Source organism: Mixophyes fleayi, chromosome 8, assembly GCF_038048845.1.
Source record: "Mixophyes fleayi isolate aMixFle1 chromosome 8, aMixFle1.hap1, whole genome shotgun sequence".
NCBI classification, from domain to species: domain Eukaryota; kingdom Metazoa; phylum Chordata; class Amphibia; order Anura; family Limnodynastidae; genus Mixophyes; species Mixophyes fleayi.
The window spans coordinates 117216391-117235411 of NC_134409.1; the positions used below are offsets into that span (position 1 = coordinate 117216391).

The 19021-nt window shown below is 44.3% G+C and overlaps 1 protein-coding gene across 1 annotated transcript in view; it reads right to left on the reverse strand.

Moving 5' to 3' along the window:
* The window catches only part of ARHGEF3 (Rho guanine nucleotide exchange factor 3), a 241651-nt gene extending 230294 nt beyond the window's left edge, over positions 1-11357 (reverse strand). The window contains exon 1 of the mRNA XM_075183262.1: positions 10524-11357. Within this exon, the coding sequence (XP_075039363.1) occupies positions 10524-10561 (38 nt within the window). The 5' untranslated portion in view covers positions 10562-11357. The remainder of the gene's footprint in view (positions 1-10523) is intronic.
* Between the last annotated feature and the right edge of the window lie 7664 nt (positions 11358-19021).

The window sequence follows — 19021 nt, forward strand, 5'->3', positions numbered from 1 at the left end:
CCTCTCGATCACGCCACCCCCCTGCTGCCATTTAAAGTTGGTAAAAGAATTTGATTTTCCATTTCGTAGAGCCCTGGGAAAAACAGCTGCATGTAGCAGCCCCTGGGGCTCTGGGTAGGATGAGAGGGCACATTAGGAAATAATATATGTGGTACTGCAGCTTTAAAAATGGAATAAAATACTTTATATCAGAAGAAAAGGATAGATGAATAATAAATGAATATATATTAATGATATATTAATATTAATATACTAAAAATGGGCCCACCATCCCATCAGTCTCTGCTGGTATACGGTAGCAGACTATCTGGTTTGCACATATGCAGTAGAGCTCAAGGGCCCGATTCGGGCTTTCCGTTGCACTTGGTGCACAACAAATAAAATAAATAAATTGTTAAAAATAAATTAAAAATATGAAGAAAATGTAAACTTTTGAAAAGAGAAAAAATATTTATTCAAAGAATAAAGCATTTTTTCCTATGATTTCCTCTGTTGTCACCATTCTGAGATGGCGATTACAGTATAAGCATTGTTAAAAATTTAATAGGCTTTACCAGGTAAAGCAAACCCGCCTTATCAGTTCTATTGCCAGTGGTAAGCTGTTAAAGAGTTGGGACCACAAAGTTCAAATATCAATCTTTTATACCCCATTCATACTGCACCAAAATCCCGGGTTTTTGCCGGGGCGAGCTTAAATGACCCGGGTCTTGGTGCAGTATGAATGGTACAAGTCAAAAATCCTGGGTCTAAAAACCCGGGTCTTCAACCCGGGATTTATCGAGGGGTAATTCCCGGGTCGGACCCGGGTTGCCTGCACTATGAATGGTGCAACCCGGGTTTTTCAACCCGGGTTGCACAGAAAACAAGCTGATTGGCTGTCTGCCTGTCTCTGGAGGATCACCACCCACTTTTGCATCATCTTTATGCGTCAAAAAACCAGTCACCTTTCAATGACATCACCATTTTTCAGCCAATGAAAACTGCTCTGGTGGTGACTCCCACAAATTGCCAGGGCACAGACTTGTGCAGTATGATTGGGGTCAACCCGGGAAATTCCCGGGTCCGAGGTGCAGTATGAATGGTGTTTCTGAGCTGGGACGCTCCGAGCCCCGGCAAAAACCCGGCTTGAAAAACCCGGGATATTGCCGGGGCGGCAGTATGAAAGCGGAACATGTTTAATCAGCAATTATCCAGGACCCCATTCTCTCTCTCTCGAGCTGGATAGACAAATAACTGACACCATTACAGACGGTCCACGACAAGGCACCTTGTGTCGCAGCAAAATCAGCTTTTATAGATTGGAAACTAAGGGTGCCGGATATCACTAACATATAAGGTATAAACATAATTAAGAACTCCTTTTTGGTACAACTATGAGTATCAAACAGTTTTACCTATTCTACGCAGGTACAATAGCAGTGACGTTACACTGGACTTTCCAGTACATGCACAGTTAGCACTGGGATAACGCCTAGCGGATACATGTATATAGATATATCCTGGCTTTGCCTTGGTTACATCAGCATTTCATAATACACACAATAAAAGTAAAGGAACAATAAAATGGAGTTCGGTGGCCATTTTGTTTGGCCTGTCACATAAGCCCTTGACTTATAAAGCGAAGAACCTCTCACTGGCGAAACACAAGATTTTTGCCCTTCGATACATATCCCCCTGAGAGCCACATAATAAGCTTGGTGCTGAGAATCATTAAGGACTTTTAATAACTGCCTGATTGGTCTCACTTTCTCCAAAGTAATGTTATTGCAGTTATATTAATTTTGCCTGATGCAATAACTGATGCATTAAATCCCTTCCCTGGCAACACACACACTAAGATTTCCCTGCAACAGCTATAAATGTATTTTCCAATTAGTTTACTTACTCTCTTTTTCTCTAGCTTGTCTACTGTTAGGCGTGCCAAGGTTTGTTTGTTTTTTGATTGTTTGTTGTTTTTTTCTGTATCATTACAGCAATGTCTGCTATTTATAACTGCAACTCCTTGGTCATTCCAGTCTTTCGAGATAATGCAGCCATTGTCCCTCCCATCGCAGCTGAGTCCTCCAGTCTATATGTAGATCCTGCCTATACTATTGCCAATGCATCCCATGAGCCACCTGGCAGTAACATGCTGCATTCACTGCCTTACCCAGAAACCACATCAAGAGACGCCAAGCTCTGCTTCATATGTGCTCCTAAATTATAATGTCACTTGAAAGTACCACCAAGAACTGTGCCCAGCGTTTGTCTTGTCATCCCAAACATTATGTTATTGCAGATCAGCACAAACAAACATTCTTTGATTTACAAAGTGACAATTCATTCATAATTCATTCATAGCGCAATTATGGTAAATTAAGACAAAGCTTTAGTCACTTATACTGAGTAATAATGCAGACATTATTCACATTCAGAGCTGCAATATATTCAGGTTGTTTTAAAATGTGCATAGAAGGAAAGAGTATTTGTTTGATTTTCTGCATTCACGGACCTGTAAACCACCTTGTATAAACAAGAAACTAGCATTCACAAATTATAAAAGCTTCCATACCTTGACAAAACTTGAGATGATTGTCAGTGTATTCACATTTGCTATGCAGTGGAATAACAGTTAATGTTATCTGTTATCCATACTTGCCAACACTCCCTGAATGTCAGGGAGACTCCCTGAAATAGGGGTGATCTCCCTCACTCCCTGAACAGTCTGGCATTCTCCCTGATGATAAGCCAGTACAAGACGTGGTTGGCTTCGCCATCTGTGGCATGATGACACAGTTCAGAAATTGTGTCCTATGTCCATGTATTGATGCCTATGAAGGTGGCCATTTTCATGGAGACCAAGATTTAATCAAAGACTGACAGGTAAGAGAATATGACTTCAGTAATGGAGACAGAAATGTAAAAGACACTTCAGTCTCTATAGATTCATTAGCTGCTTTTCTTTAAAGCATAGTTGCCTACCGGGAGACTCCCGGGCTCCCGGGAGGGCAGGGCTACCTGCCGGTTCTCGCCCCCGCAATAGATAAGTGGCAGGGGGTGGGGCTTAATGACGCAAATATCATGTTATCTTAGCCCCCTGCTGTAATTGGACAAAATTGTGATGAAATTTGTCAAGCCCCGCCCCACACGCCCACCTCCCCTGGGATCTCCCTGAAGTCAGGGAGGAAAGGTTGGCAAGTATGGTGTTATCAGCCACTTACAGCTATAAAGAGACAGCCTGCAGTGCCCTTTTAGTTCTACTCACAGGAAGTTTGCTGTGTGTGAAGAACATTATTCCTCATGTTCACAAATTTATCTTAAATATCTTCTGTTCTTATAAACATCCAACATGTGTGTATATGTCAATTTTATTAACATTTATTTGCAAATTGTCCTGCAGATTTAATGCTCTTTAATTCCATTACTTAGTGATAACTAGCATACTGCTTGCTCAGTCAAGGTAGACAGAAATATCAACCATAAAGTTCAGTGAAACATAGCACCCACTGACCAAATTATTTTTGTTTAAAAATAGAACCATTGACTTTTTCACCTAGCAGTTATCAGAACAAACACTGTTTTGGGTATGGGGGTACTATTTTTTAATTTAACAAGTCTAATCCTTGATTCTTTTAAATCCTTTTGTATTGTTTTCTATACATTTCTTTGCAGTTTTACTCTCTGAGCTACCAGTGCATAGAGCACAAAAAAACACAAATTTAATTTTAAAATATAGCTGTTGTCTCCAAGGACTGGAGGCAGCCATGTTGTGGGTTGAGCCAATATGCTTAATAATGCAGTCTATAAATTCATTGTGAACTAGTTACATCCAGCGGTTGAAGTAGAAATCTAGAGGTGGCAGTATGGTAAATGTAAGTAAATTAAATTTGATAGTTTTACATGAAGGGGTTTGTTAAGTGTACCTGCCATATCAACAACATGGAGGCAGCCAGTAGGTCATCATTTGAAGCCTCAGGAGTGAGTGAATTGATAATGTGTACTGACATAAATATTAGTTCAGCCAACCAAATGGCTGCCTCCACACTGCGGGCCCAATTCACATTTGTGCGCGTGAAATTGCTCTGAAATATGCCAATGAACTCTATTGCCTGCAATTCATGTCTGAATGCAAATGACACTTAAGAATGGCTACGACTTAAGGAGGGGAAGGAAGGGGCAGACGAATGTAGGCCAGTAGGCCATGTACAGTAAGGGAGTGTCGAGGGCCTTTCAACACTCATGCAGCAGATTCAAGTCCTGGGTTTCCCGTAATTATGCTTGGTTATCGTTTAAACCAGAAACAGGGCAGGTGTAAGTGCCCACTGATAGTAATGACTGAAACAACATAGGAGTAAATGTATCAAGCTGCGGGTTTGTAAAAGTGGAGCTGTTGCCTATAGCAACCAATCAGATTCTAGTTATCATTTATTTAGTGGATTCTACAAAATGACAGCTAGAATCTGATTGGTTGCTATAGGCAACATCTCCACTTTTACAAACCCGCAGTTTAATAAATTTACCCCGTAGTCTTTGTTTTAGCACAAAACACGTATATGCAAGTAAGACTTTCCAGGGGGAATTCAATTAGCCGCGAAGTGTATGGCAACCATTTTAAAGACACCTCACAGTGGAGAATTTGACAGAAATCTCTGCCCATTTCTCCTCGCACCCATAGAGGAAACATGTCTGGTAACGTAGGGCAAGTAACGTTTAGGCAGAGCCTACTTACACCCAGATTCAAATGTAATTTGCGTGCAGGTGGTGTCCGAGCATGAACCAGACCCTGTATGTTTAGGCAACGGGTAACACTAATTCAAACAATGGTCAGTTCTTCCCTAACCAAGAACACATTTCAAAACAATCTTCGTACTGCACTTCTCACACATACACCACGGCCAAGAAAAGCCTCCAGTTTTCAGAAAGAAGTATTTCTGTTCTCTAGGAAGAAATAATTTATTGTAGTAGAATAGCCAGACATGTGCTTACAATCCAGGCTAGGATGGAAGCAGAGCTCATGCCCAGTCATGCAAATACCAATAGTTACAAAGTCTTATCCCTTCAGAAAAAAATTCTCACACGCTTTGTGCTGCTAGGTAACTAGGAAATAAAAATGTTTATTTTTCTTACAGTTAATCTGCAAACTTTACTGGCTTTAATGAAGCAACAAGACCCAAGAGGATGATGGTATTGTCTGCACATGTCAGAACATTCACTATCTAACAACTAATAATTACACAATGTGTCCAATTATATAATGTCCATGAAAAAAAATCCCACAAATCTAGTCAAAACTGGTTTCGATCTAATAGATGCAACAATATTGTGTAATGTCTCCTTAAAGCGCTACTAAATCTACAATATAACTTGATAAAGCTGCAACCCCATGAAAAATGTGGTGGTTTTTTTTTTTAACATAAATCACTATGGCACACTATAAGAGGAATGTTGGTATGTACCATTTTCCTTGATGTGTTTCTTCAGGCTGCTATTAATTATTTGAAATTCTGCATAGTGGCATGGCCTACCGTGGCAACCACAGTCAAATGGCACATGATTTAGTATGCAGAGAGAGCTCTTTCTGCTCTGTGAACTGTTACACCATCTCCCCCCCCCCCCCCCTTTCCCCATACACACCACCACCCATTCTTAGAATTGTGAGCTTGTGTGTGGCTGGCAAACATAATTTGCAGCCTTCAGAGAGATTTTGAAAAGGTGATAATGATTTGTAGGAAAAAATGACATAATTCAGATGCATGCTTAAAAGGTATTATACTTGCTATTCAAATAAAAACTGTGGGATTGCTGCTTTAAAACACAGTAACATTCACAAATATATGTCTGCCTAACATTTATGAATATGAATATCTTAAAACCCATATGAACTATCAAACTGGACAAAATGGCCCGGATCCACTAGTATGGTCGACCAATGGCTGAACACTGCACACGCATAATATCTGTCACCTGCTGTCTACATTTTCAAGCAGGAATTGGATCTTAATCACTGTTGCTCGTTGTTGGGACACACACACACACACCTGCAATTTTGGGCACATTGGTCTAAATGGTGCAAACTGGGAGCCAAAATCACCATGTTTGTCCAGCTTTAAGCTCCAAGCGGCTACTACTTATTTCTCACATCAGGTTGAAGGAAGAAAAGCTAAACATATTCTAAGTGCTCACTATATTACAGTTGATTTAGTGTGAACCTATACAGCAAGAGAATTTAAACTTGCACGCAACAAACATAAGACTTAAAAAATAGATGATCCAGTTAGACAGGATACTGTATATGGACCATAAGGATTTCTGTCATCAAATTATTCAGATATTGTAAGACCATGAAAATTCCAGCTCACATGCAGGGGAGTAAGGGACTGTCAATCATATGACGGGGCTGAATGACAAGACTGGGGGGGGGGGGGGAGCATGTACACAAAATGCACTGCTCCAACCTAGGGGAAACTAAGTCAAATTTATACCTGGTCAGGCGTTAATTCCATACAGAAAAGATCATAAATATTGGCATATTAGTAAAGTAAATATATTTAGCTATAAACTTACCTACACAATATCACAATAAATATATACATTTCCTATAATGTGTTTCTATCATTCCCTTTAACGTATGAATTATAATAATATGGCTTATGGGTGTATTATTTTGCAACATTTTATTTTTGAAAAATCGAAGTAAACAATTAAATGATACTCTGCAAGAGTGGCGACTGTTCTGAATCAGAAACAATTGGCTTCTAGTGTACTGTTTTACACACATATATATATATATATATATATATATATATATATATATATATATATATACACATACATACAAGTTAACCCGTGCATGATACTCATGCATTCTAGTCAAATCAAGCTACTTAAGGTCTTAAAAAGGTTCTTGTCATCCATTTGGGCCTAGCCCAGGCCTCCTCAGGGGAAGAGCGTTACTTCCCGACGCAAGCGGCTTTTTTAATGTGTGTTCATGAGGTAAAATTACCTCACGAAAATGAGTTTGACCCCTCAACTCCTAAATTTAGCCTTTACTACCCCTCCCACGGGGAGAAGGTTGGATGATGGAAGTTAACTGACTTGACTATTCTAATTTTTTTGTCAAATAATGTCAGTATACCAAATTTCAGGTCAATTGGATGAGCCCTTTCTGAGAAAATAGTTTTTTCCACAAACACACACACACATACACACACACACTAACGCACGCCTCTACACATGTGTGTTCATGAGGTAAAATTACCTCACGAAAATGAGTTTGAGCCCTACCAAATTTCAGCCCTTTTTGAATTTTTTTTCCCACACACACTAAGAATTTAGTAGGTCAGTGTATAACTCTGCCCAGCAGGTGGCGCTGCAACTTGGTTTTTTTTTTCACACACACACAGACAGACAGACGCCACTAAGCATTTATATATTAGATATATATATATATATTTGTTTTATATTGCGCTCAATTTGAAAGTGTCCCTCCGCTATTGCTCAGTGATTTTCACACTATTTATCTCTAATGACTGCAATTACAAGAATACACGGGGGTTAGACCTTACCAGGGACGTCATTCATCTATATCTTGCAGAAAGACCCAGCACATTCCCCCCTTGGCTCCGCCTGACACCAGCTGTCTCTCCACAGGCTGAACACTCCCCGGCTGACACAACTGCACACTGTATGACTTCCAGTTCAATAAACAAGCCAACACAATTTGGGTTACATAAATAAAATACATGCTACACATCAACATTTCAATCCACTATTTAGTTCATACCTTACTTTTCATTTCATTTTTTTTTTTTAATCAAGAACAATACTATACTGTACTTTCCAACAATCCCTGCTTGGAGCCAAAATTGCACTGTACATCCTTTCATCAATAATGTCCCTCTTTTTGCACATGTGTGTGTGTCCTACATGTATGTGCCCTACATGTGTGTGTTCTTCATTAGCTCCCACAAGTGTCCCTTTCACTTCTTAATTCATAATAATACCCCCCCCCCCTCTTGTTTATGAAAATTAGTTTAGTGTTTTGCGGTGTCAGTAGCTGTATACCACAGTGGCAGAACAGGTGACAGGCGGGCATCGTGGGCATTCTCTGATGCCCAGCAGAAGCTTTTTGTTTGTATTATCGTCCCCACTTTTTGCTCACTCCTGTCCGACAGTTTCCTAAATCTTGGGATAGTGACAGAAGCCTGTTACTGAGGCAGAGGCAGGTGCAGAGGTGTCTGTAGAGACACACTGCTACCCAAATCCCTCATGGTGCTGAGCATGTCACTATGGAAGCCCATGGCTCTCATCTTGTTAGGGCTAAGAACCGCTGCATTATTAAGCCATCAAAAAATGTTTATTGTGGCCCCTTCAAATGTGGCCCTCTGAGCAAAGTAGGTTGTGCACCCCTGCTGCATTCAGTAAGTGACATAATACCATACATAGCTCATGTCAGACAGTTTTGGCTGTGATTGTCGGCTGTGTAATATTCCTGAAAAATTTGTGAAAAGCATTTTCCTGAATGAAACAAATGAGGGGTGCGCTGGATCACTCGAAGGTCAAGGGAACTGGACATACTGGTCCTGAGTCATTAAGGAAAGTAAGGCAAAAAAAAGCTTAAATGTTCTCCAGGGGAAAACCATGTTACAGTGCAAGGGGTGCAAATGAGTTTATTAGTTTGCACATAAGTTAAATACTGGCTGTTTTTTCATGCAGCACACAAATATTTGATAGCTTTATTTTTACATTGAAATTTAAAGTTGATCTAGGACATGCCCTACCCCAACTATAAATCTGTCCCACATTTTAAATGTACCTCCCCTCCAATGCAACATGGTTTTGCCCAGGTGCAAAGTTACTCCATTCTTATGCTTTGCTCTCCTTAATAACTCAGGCCCACTAATTCTTACTGCACTAGAAGCTTACATATCCTCATCAGTTACCATGCAGGATGACTGGAGACATTTTGGCCACTGGATGCTGTTTGATTAGGGGTAAGAGGTGATAGCATGGGCAGTGTGTGCTAAGCTGCTTTCTACATTTTAAACAAGCTGTGAATATTTTAAAATACAATGGTAGGAATGCCAACAATGACTCTGATTTGATCTATTTAAATGTGGTTTTCATGCATTTATTAACGTGTGAAAATGCAAAAAAATGTGGATACCTTAACCGGTGTTAAATCTCCTATCCAGTCCAGTGGTCTAGTGCTGAAATTTGTATGGCAGCCACTAAGCAGACACTTTTAGAAATGCAAGTCAATATTTAACCACCGAGGCCAAGAATGGTATGTACACCAGAAAGGTTGGTCAAACCATCAAATAGAATACAGCAGAGATTCATTCTCACCTAAGGTAATCATTATGTTGCTCAGAGTATTCCATTTACCTTTTAGATTAAAAGGGGGGTGTCTAAATGTCAATTATTCTAATTCACAGTGATTGGAGACATGGACAAATCAGAAACATTCTGGCAAACAAGTAAAGCTCCTGATTGGTTAGCTATGGCACACATCAAACCGCTTGCCATACTCTTAGGCCTTAAATGATTTCCTCCAAAATACTTCAAAGCCACAAAGCTTTTGCCGTTTTCCGTGCCTTCTTTTAACACTAGTAAAAACACATAGCAAACATATTTGCTATGAATTTTTAATAGCATCTGCTGGCTTTCCAATGCGTTTACATGTGTAAATGCCTGGAAATTCAGTAACGATTCCAAAAAACACCACTGTAATGGAAAACAATGCAAGAGAAACACCAATGGTTATGGAATAACTAGAAATAAATCTGTCAGACCCATTTACAGGCTTTTACAAATGTTACAAAAGCATGCAAAATGTTTTTAAAAACATGCCAGTGGTTCAGAAGAATAATAATCGTATTGTTATTTTGTTTGTCTCTGTACGGCACCGCGGACACCTAGTGGCGCCTTATAAATAAAAATTAATAATAATAATAATAATGCCATGAGAGGTCAAACACCTTTAACCCCGTATCAGCTGAGTTTGTTTAATACCCTCAGCAGTCCCACTCCTCTTACTGGCAGTAGGCATCAGCCTACTGTGTCACACACTATACTCACAATATTTTTTTCAAATTGTCTCATAGGCAGAAAACAATATCAGACTTAGAGAACAAGCTCATATTTAGAAACAGAGACAAACAGGTTAATAATATACCCTGCAAAAAGAGCAAGCACGTGTCCAGTAATATATCAGTTCCTCACATGATGCAAACTGGTGCTATAGGAAAAACAAATGTCACTTTTGATACTATTATATTTGTGCACACTGCCAGCATCAACACAATGTATGATTATAAATGCTTCCCTATAGGTAAAGCCTTAATTAGTTGCTGAACATTTGTGTATATATTCAAATGTGTATGGTGTGTGTGTGTGTTTAGTGTATATGATCACACGGTTCTGAAGAATAATGGACATGACATAACTTCAGTGTTCCCAGTGTATATGCGTGTACAGGAGACACACACTATGTAAGTGCACAATGTTACAATGTTGTGTATACACGTAAGGTCACCTCCCACCTTTCAGCAGGACTGTTCAGGTTCCCTCCTTGATGCATGTGAGGTGTCTTGTCTGATGGGATAGTGGTAGTCAGTGCAGCTCTATGTCTATACAGGGGAGTCACTGTGGTCTCAGTGTGAGCCAGATCTTGGGTGTCCAAGGGGCACTGTCTGGCAACAGTGCGCAATCCCGGGGTGTCACTGCGCTCCAGTCCCGGGGTGTCACTGCGCTCCAGGCCAGGGGGGTCACTGCGCTCCAGGCCAGGGGGGTCACTGCGCTCCAGTCCCTGGTGTCACTAAGCTTCAGTCCCGGGGGTGTCACTTGTCTCAGTCCCTGGGGTTCCACTGGGCTCCAGTCCCGGGGGGTCACTGCGCTCCAGTCCCGAGGAGTCACTGGGCTCCAGTACCGGGGGGTCACTGTGTCCCAGTCTCGGGGGTGTCACTGCGCTCCAATTATGGGTGTCACTGAGCTCCAGTCTCGGGGGTGTCACTGTGTCCCAGTCCCGGGGTGTCACTGTGCTCCAATTATGGGTGTCACTGCGCTCCAGTCCCGGGGTGTCACTGTGCTCCAATTATGGGTGTCACTGCGCTCCAGTCGCGGGGGTGTCACTGTGCCCCAGTACCGGGGGTGTCACTGCGCTCCAGTCCCGGGGGTGTCACTGTGTCCCAGTCCCGGGGTGTCACTGTGCTCCAATTATGGGTGTCACTGCGCTCCAGTCCCGGGGGTGTCACTGGGCTCCAGTCCCGGGGGTGTCACTGTGCCTCAGTCCCGGGGTATCACTGTGCCTCAGTCCCGGGGTGTCAGTACAGGTCACAGCCAGAAGCAGGCGGTGGATGGAGCAGGGATGTAACGTACGGAGACTGTCTGTAACTCTTCCCACAGTTTGAATACCAAACCCCGCCTGCTCCCTCCTCCAGCCTGGTCCTGGCAGCTGGGTCCCCCGCCCAGAATCACCGGCACCACTCCAGAGATTACATTACACTGAATCCTGTATAATATAACGAGATTATTCCTAATTATCTACCAAACAATATAACACGTCATCTTCAAGCAAATTACACGTAATTCTCAACAAAATAATTATATTACACAACCAATTATTTTCCACTTAATTCTTAACCAAATAATATATTACTCTATATGCCTTGCCAAATAACTATATTACACTTTATTATGTACCAACATGAATATACTAGGCACATTCTTAACAAAAATAATCCATTACATGCCATTCTCAACCAGTTTCTACCAAACAACATTCAACAGCTAGTAATGTATTTACAATCCAGTCATTCATTGATTTATTTAACTGTTATATTTCACTCTTCATTTTATACCAAATAAAAGACACCTCATTGTCTACAAAACAATTACATCACACTTAATTAACTACTATATATTACACTGCATTTTCTACCACATAAATAGATTACAGTTAATTCTCTACACACAACAATATCAAAGTTAAATGGTTAAATAACTAAATAAAAAGTTCATCCTTTCCCAAATAAATATATTGTACTGCAGTGATGTCCTTCACCTGCTGTCCTCAGCTCCTCCCTGCTTTATTATCAGACCTGTTTGTTGTAGCTTGTAACCTGCTGATATATTACATATAGGTGTTTCTTTCTTTGATTAATGTATTGTTTTAATTTATTACTGAGATTAAGGGTAGTATATGGCCCTTATGAAGGTTGGATGGTCGCTGTCTGGTTACCTATCAATGTTGTATTCATTGTCTACCTATTGTACATCATTCTCTACCAAATTACTTTATTTAGTTTAGTTCACTACTATATAAGTCTGCCACACATTAATGTATATTTATTTCTGTATTCTCTCATTAATAATTCAAAGATTTGCAAATTATTGTTCGCTTTTGCTGGTTTCTGGCAGAAATAAAGCACATATTAATGTACTCCTATGCTTATGAACCCAGTCAGTGTCAAATTTGAAATTATAAAAAAAATTATTTTTTAAAGGAAAATTGTGCTTACCTGCCTTGTTCAGGTTCGGTTATGTGGCGATGGACATGGTTGTGCCCTCATCCATCCATGTCAGTTGTGTTTAGGAGCCACCTGGCATATCTAGAAGAGGAGAAAGGGAAGGTGGAAGACAAGGGTGTAGAAGATGTAGCACAAGAGGGCACAAGTGGTTTGTGGGGGAAGATAGGAGACAAAGGAGGGGGAATAGACGAGATGGGGTCAGGTACAAGGCTGCTAAGAGGAACTTCAGGCCATGGTACAGCAACTTCCTGGAGCCCCTTCTATAACTACCGAAAGGGCAATGCCACACCAGGTTGGTGACTCCTCCCACTACTCAGGTAGTCCAGGGCCCCCAGGCCTGCCCCCAACCCTGATGGGACAAAGGGGGAGAGAATAAGGGACAGGCATACAGAGGCACACATGAACATTAATGCAGAGGCACACATGGTCAGGGGGCAGAGGCACGCATGGGCAGGGGGGCAGAGGCACGCACGGGCAGGGGGGCAGAGGCACACATGGGCAGGGGGGCAGAGGCACACATGAGCAGGGGGGCAGAGGCACGTATGAGCAGGGAGACAGAGGCACACATGAGCAGAGGCACATATGTGCAGGGGGGCAGAGGCACGGGGGCAGGGGGCAAAGGCACACATGGGCAGAGGCACACATGGGCAGGGGGCAGAGGCACACATGGTCAGAGGGACACATGAGCAGGCGGCAGAGGCACACATGGGCAGAGGCACCCATGGGCAGGGGGCAGAGGCACCCATGGGCAGGGGGCAGAGGCACACATGGGCAGGGGGCAGAGGCACACAGGGACACATGGGCAGGGGGCAGAGGCACACATGGTCACAGGGACACATGGGCAGGAGACAGAGGCACACATGGTCAGAGGGACACATGGGCAGGGAACAGAGGCACACATGGTCACAGGGACACTTGGGCAGGAGACAGAGGCACACATGGTCAGAGGGACACATGGGCAGGGGACAGAGGCACACATGGTCACAGGGACACTTGGGCAGGAGACAGAGGCACACATGGTCACAGGGACACATGGGCAGGGAACAGAGGCACACATGGTCACAGGGACACTTGGGCAGGAGACAGAGGCACACATGGTCACAGGGACACTTGGGCAGGAGACAGAGGCACACATGGGCAGGGAAAAATGGAGATAGGAGAGGGCGGGAATGAAACGCAGGTGGCCGCTGCCATTTGGGCCACAGATTTCTTCTGAGCTCCTCTTTTACTGGGTAACCCAAGGAAGCTACACACATTGCATTCTGCCAGGTCCACCCAATGGAGGAAGCCGCGTTGAGGACACACATCCGGAAGCTAGATGCTGCGGTTCCTGTGTGAATGGAGGCACACGGCCTCTCATGCGTATATTCCAGCCTACAGAAATACTGTCAATCTGGTTTGGGGAAGGGGCAGAGAGAAGAGGGTCTGCGGCACATGACCCCTGTGCCAGACCCCCCTTTATCCTGCACAGTACACTATTCTGCTGAGAAGCTCTGAGGTGCATTAATGAACACTCCTATTAGAGCAAGAACAAACTACAAGGTTTATGCATTGATTGGTATTTTTAAACCAGGGGCATAACACAAAATCAGGTGTCGCATTGTAGGAAGGGTAATAGGTGTCCATCCTCTCTGTAGGTCTCCACATTGCACTTATGAGAATGTGCGGGGCTGGTACTTGCACAGTGAAGGCCAGTTGGACTTTCCATTCTTCTAGTCACCATGCAAATACCGGCCTACTGGGCACTACTTCTCTTGGTGTGAAACCTAGAGTGTAACGTTAACCTCAAAATTAACTTTGTTTTATACTTAAAGAGCACGTAAAGCCACCATTCAGGGGCATGCTGGGCCGGGGGGCATCTGGTTACCTTGCGCTGGGTCACTGGGCTGCATTTTTTTCCTGTAAAACGTTTCTAATAGGCTGCTGAGCAGAGTCTTGTGGCTAAGTGCCACATATTGTATATTGATCCAGCCAGATTGCGGTGGTAAAGACCCCTTAGTGAGGCCACTTGCTCCAGTCACACAGCAATGTTGGTTTGGGGACAACGGTTGTTTGAGCATAGTAATATATGAACTGTGTAGAGGGGTAGTTACCAGGTGGAATAGTCTAGGGAGGTGAAGAAGGTGGTTTGGGAATTTAATAAACTTGCCTAAAGAGGCGAGTTTTCAGTGTTGCTGGAAGGTTTGGAGGCTAGGGGAAAGTCTTGTTATATGAGGGAAGAAACTCCACAGGGTGTGTGCAGCCCAAAAAATGTCCTGTATCTGGGATTGGGTGTGGTTGAGAAAAGCAGATTTTGGGCAGATTTGCGGGGTTGAGTTGGCAGATATTTTGAGACTAGTGAAGAGATGTATGTTGGAGTAGTTTTTGTAATGCACAAATTAAAGTGTCTTGTGTTTGATATAAGTGCACATTCTGGAAATGTATTTTTAAGAATAGGTAACAGGGTATAGATACAGATTGGGTGTGTCTGTATTACAGAACCAATAGAGCCATGGGAAAGACAGCTGCATATGCTAGCCCCCAGCGCTCTGTCTAGGGGTAGGTGGCACCTTTAGTAAAACTACTTTATGTAGGTGGTAGTGAAGCTTTAACTTCTGCCAGAAGTGACAGTATATACATCCTGAAAGCTGTCTCCAGTTTTATTAAACCCTTTTGCACCTTGCTCTTGGTTCTTGTATACCCTGTTGGCCGTCAGATTCCAGCATTCCTGAACCAGTATCGTAACGAGGACACGGTGAAGTAGGTGACAGACTTCTTCAGTAAGTATGAGAAAGGTGTCAAGGATCCACAGCAGCTGCTTTAGTGATAAGGTAGAACTAAGCACAGTGAGAGCTAGTAATTGTGTCCACATTCTCTTTCAAATAAAATGATAAATCTTGTGGGAGATGGAAGAGTGGTGGTCGGTGACTTCAACTAAAAGTGAAATACATGACCTTATCTGTGTTGAATTTGTATGTGTTTGCGTGTGTTTCCTCCAGGTGCTCCAGTTTCATTCCACACTCCAAAAACATACTGGTAGGTTAATTGGCTGCTAGCAAAATTGACCCTAGTCTGTCTGTGTCTGTCTGTCTGTCTCTGTGTTAGGGAATTTAGACTGTAAGCTCTAATGGGGCAGAGACTGATGTGAGTGAGTTTTCTGTACAGCGCTGCGGAAATAGTGGCGCTATATAAATAAATGGTAATAATAATAATAATACTGTAAGTAGGTGTCGTGGATTGTCGCAGTAGGTGGGTGTTTGTTAAAATTGTTTGTCCGGACGTAGGGAAGAATAATAGCACAATTGTAGCAGAACAGACTCTATAATGAAGAAAATGTATAATAGATGAAAACTGTCATTCAGTGCAATATCCTACATAAATGCTCAGAATAGAGGCCTAAGGAAACCCCGTTTACTTTGATCTCCTGGACATTTTTTTTGCAATCTATAAACATTTTATTTTATCACTGTCAAATCTCTCCCTTTCTCACACTTCATCAACTTAGTGTTTCCCATGTCTTTCATCTAATTGGACGGAACAATAAGGAGACATACAGAACAATGGTCTGCAGTTTTATAGATATACTATCAATCTGTAACCCATTAAAACGAAAGGCAAAGTGGAAACTGTAGAAAAGAGTCATGGTGACACTGCAGTTCAGTGGCAGAACTACCATTGGTGTGGCTGGTGTCGTGCATCGGGGCCCATGGAGATAATGGGGCCCGCTGCATGGCGGAGGGTCAGGGGCCCCAGTTTCCTCCTTCCTGCTAGTTTCGCCTCTGCAGTGGTTTATAGGTCGCTATGTTCGGACCCTGTTATAAATAATATTAATTTGTGACCATAACAGTAAAGCCAGTTTTATGTATGTACCATTGTTGCCTATGTTGGGATAGGGGGCACCATTTTTTTCTAATCACACCAGTCTTTCTGTGTGTAACCCTTTCGAAGTGCACTATATCTGGTCAGTTGGATCCTCCTTTCATATATGCTCTCATGTGAGGTCTCTGTAATGCATTCATCATAGTCATGTTTTTCCAACAAACTTAATTCATTGAAAAATAATAAGAAAGGAGTTATAGGAAAATATAATATATTTAAATGGAAATTAATGAAGATGCTGAAAGTCACATTGTTCTTAAAAATTGATGTTCCCCTGTCTACCTGTGCCTTTATTATTGTAATTATGACTTACACCTATACAGGTATTAAAGAGGGTGGATTGTATTCTTCATCCACGGGTGTTGTACTATTGGGTGGTTGTAGACTTGTGGTACAATGCCCTGCATTCAGTTGAAGGTGCTAATAGCTGCACATAAAATAACCTAAAAATAATTCTAAACCCCAAAAAATCATGGAATTTAATTATAATAAATAACGTAAAAACAGAATAATTTGCATACAAAAATAGGTGGTATAGATAGCATATAAAACAGTCTCCAGATTGTATCCAACCTTAAATACTAATGTTTTATATGTATTGATGTTATTTATTATTAAATATGCCACCAATTTTTTGTTTGTGTACTAGTTTCTACAATGTATTGGTTTACTAATTACTTTTATATCATGCTGTTGCCTGTTAGCGCTGTTCATATAGATTTGTATTTAATTAAATTTATTTTAGTTTTGTAGAATGATTGTCTTTTTAACACTGCTGCTTTTGTGACTTTTCAACTATTAGTGCCATAAAGTATTTTGTTTCTGCTGTTGTGATCTATTCTTTTGAAGGTGATTGGAGCCTCAGTAGATTTTAGAATAGTGATCTATTGATCACTATTAGGATCACACAGTCAGTACTTATGGCACTGACTTCAAACAGTGAACGGAGCAAGAATGCTTAAAACTGCATTATAGTGCGTAATAACAAAGCAGTTAAGTACCCTGTATTGAGCATATACCCTTAGATTCTGAGCTTAAGAGGATACACTCCCTCTGAGCCTAAGGATACATGCTCCCTCTCAGCTTAAGGGGACACTCTCTCTCCGAGCCTGAGGGGACACGCTCCCTCCGAGCCTGAGGGGACGCGCTCTTTCCGAGCCTGAGGGGACGCGCTCCCTCCGAGCCTGAGGGGACGCGCTCCCTCCGAGCCTGAGGGGACGCGCTCCCTCCGAGCCTGAGGGGACGCGCTCTCTCCGAGCCTGAGGGGACGCGCTCTCTCCGAACCTGAGGGGACGCGCTCTCTCCGAACCTGAGGGGACGCGCTCCCTCCGAGCCTGAGGGGACGCGCTCCCTCCGAGCCTGAGGGGACGCGCTCCCTCCGAGCCTGAGGGGGAACGCTCCCTCCGAGCCTGAGGGGGAACGCTCCCTCCGAGCCTGAGGGGACGCGCTCCCTCCGAACCTGAGGGGACGCGCTCTCTCCGAACCTGAGGGGACGCGCTCCCTCCGAACCTGAGGGGACGCGCTCCCTCCGAGCCTGAGGGGACACGCTCCCTCCGAGCCTGAGGGGACACGCTCCCTCTGAGCCTAAGGATACATGCTCCCTCTCAGCTTAAGGGGACACTCTCTCTCCAAGCCTGAGGGGACGCGCTCCCTCCGAGCCTGAGGGGACGCGCTCCCTCCGAGCCTGAGGGGACGCGCTCTCTCCGAACCTGAGGGGACGCGCTCTCTCCGAACCTGAGGGGACGCGCTCCCTCCGAACCTGAGGGGACGCGCTCCCTCCGAGCCTGAGGGGACGCGCTCCCTCCGAGCCTGAGGGGACACGCTCCCTCCGAGCCTGAGGGGCCACGCTCCCTCTGAGCCTGAGGATACATGCTCCCTCTCAGCCTGAGGGGACACGCTCCCTCCGAGCCTGAGGGGACACGCTCCCTCCGAGCCTGAGGGGACACGCTCCCTCCGAGCCTGAGGGGACACGCTCCCTCCGAGCCTGAGGGGCCACGCTCCCTCCGAGCCTGAGGGGGAACGCTCCCTCCGAGCCTGAGGGGCCACGCTCCCTCCGAGCCTGAGGGGGAACGCTCCCTCCGAGCCTGAGGGGGAACGCACCCTCCGAGCCTGAGGGGACGCGCTCCCTCCGAGCCTGAGGGGGAACGCTCCCTCCGAGCCTGAGGGGACGCGCTCCCTCCGAGCCTGAGGGGGAACGCTCCCTCCGAGCCTGAGGGGCCACGCTCCCTCCGAGCCTGAGGGGGAACGCTCCCTCCGAGCCTGAGGGGACGCGCTCCCTCCGAGCCTGAGGGGGAACGCTCCCTCCGAGCCTGAGGGGACGCGCTCCCTCCGAGCCTGAGGGGACGCGCTCCCTCCGAGCCTGAAGGGGAACGCTCCCTCCGAGCCTGAGGGGACGCGCTCCCTCCGAGCCTGAGGGGGAACGCTCCCTCCGAGCCTGAGGGGACGCGCTCCCTCCGAGCCTGAGGGGACGCGCTCCCTCCGAGCCTGAGGGGACGCGCTCTTTCCGAGCCTGAGGGGACGCGCTCTTTCCGAGCCTGAGGGGGAACGCTCCCTCCGAGCCTGAGGGGGAACGCTCCCTCCGAGCCTGAGGGGGAACGCTCCCTCCGAGCCTGAGGGGGAACGCTCCCTCCGAGCCTGAGGGGGAACGCTCCCTC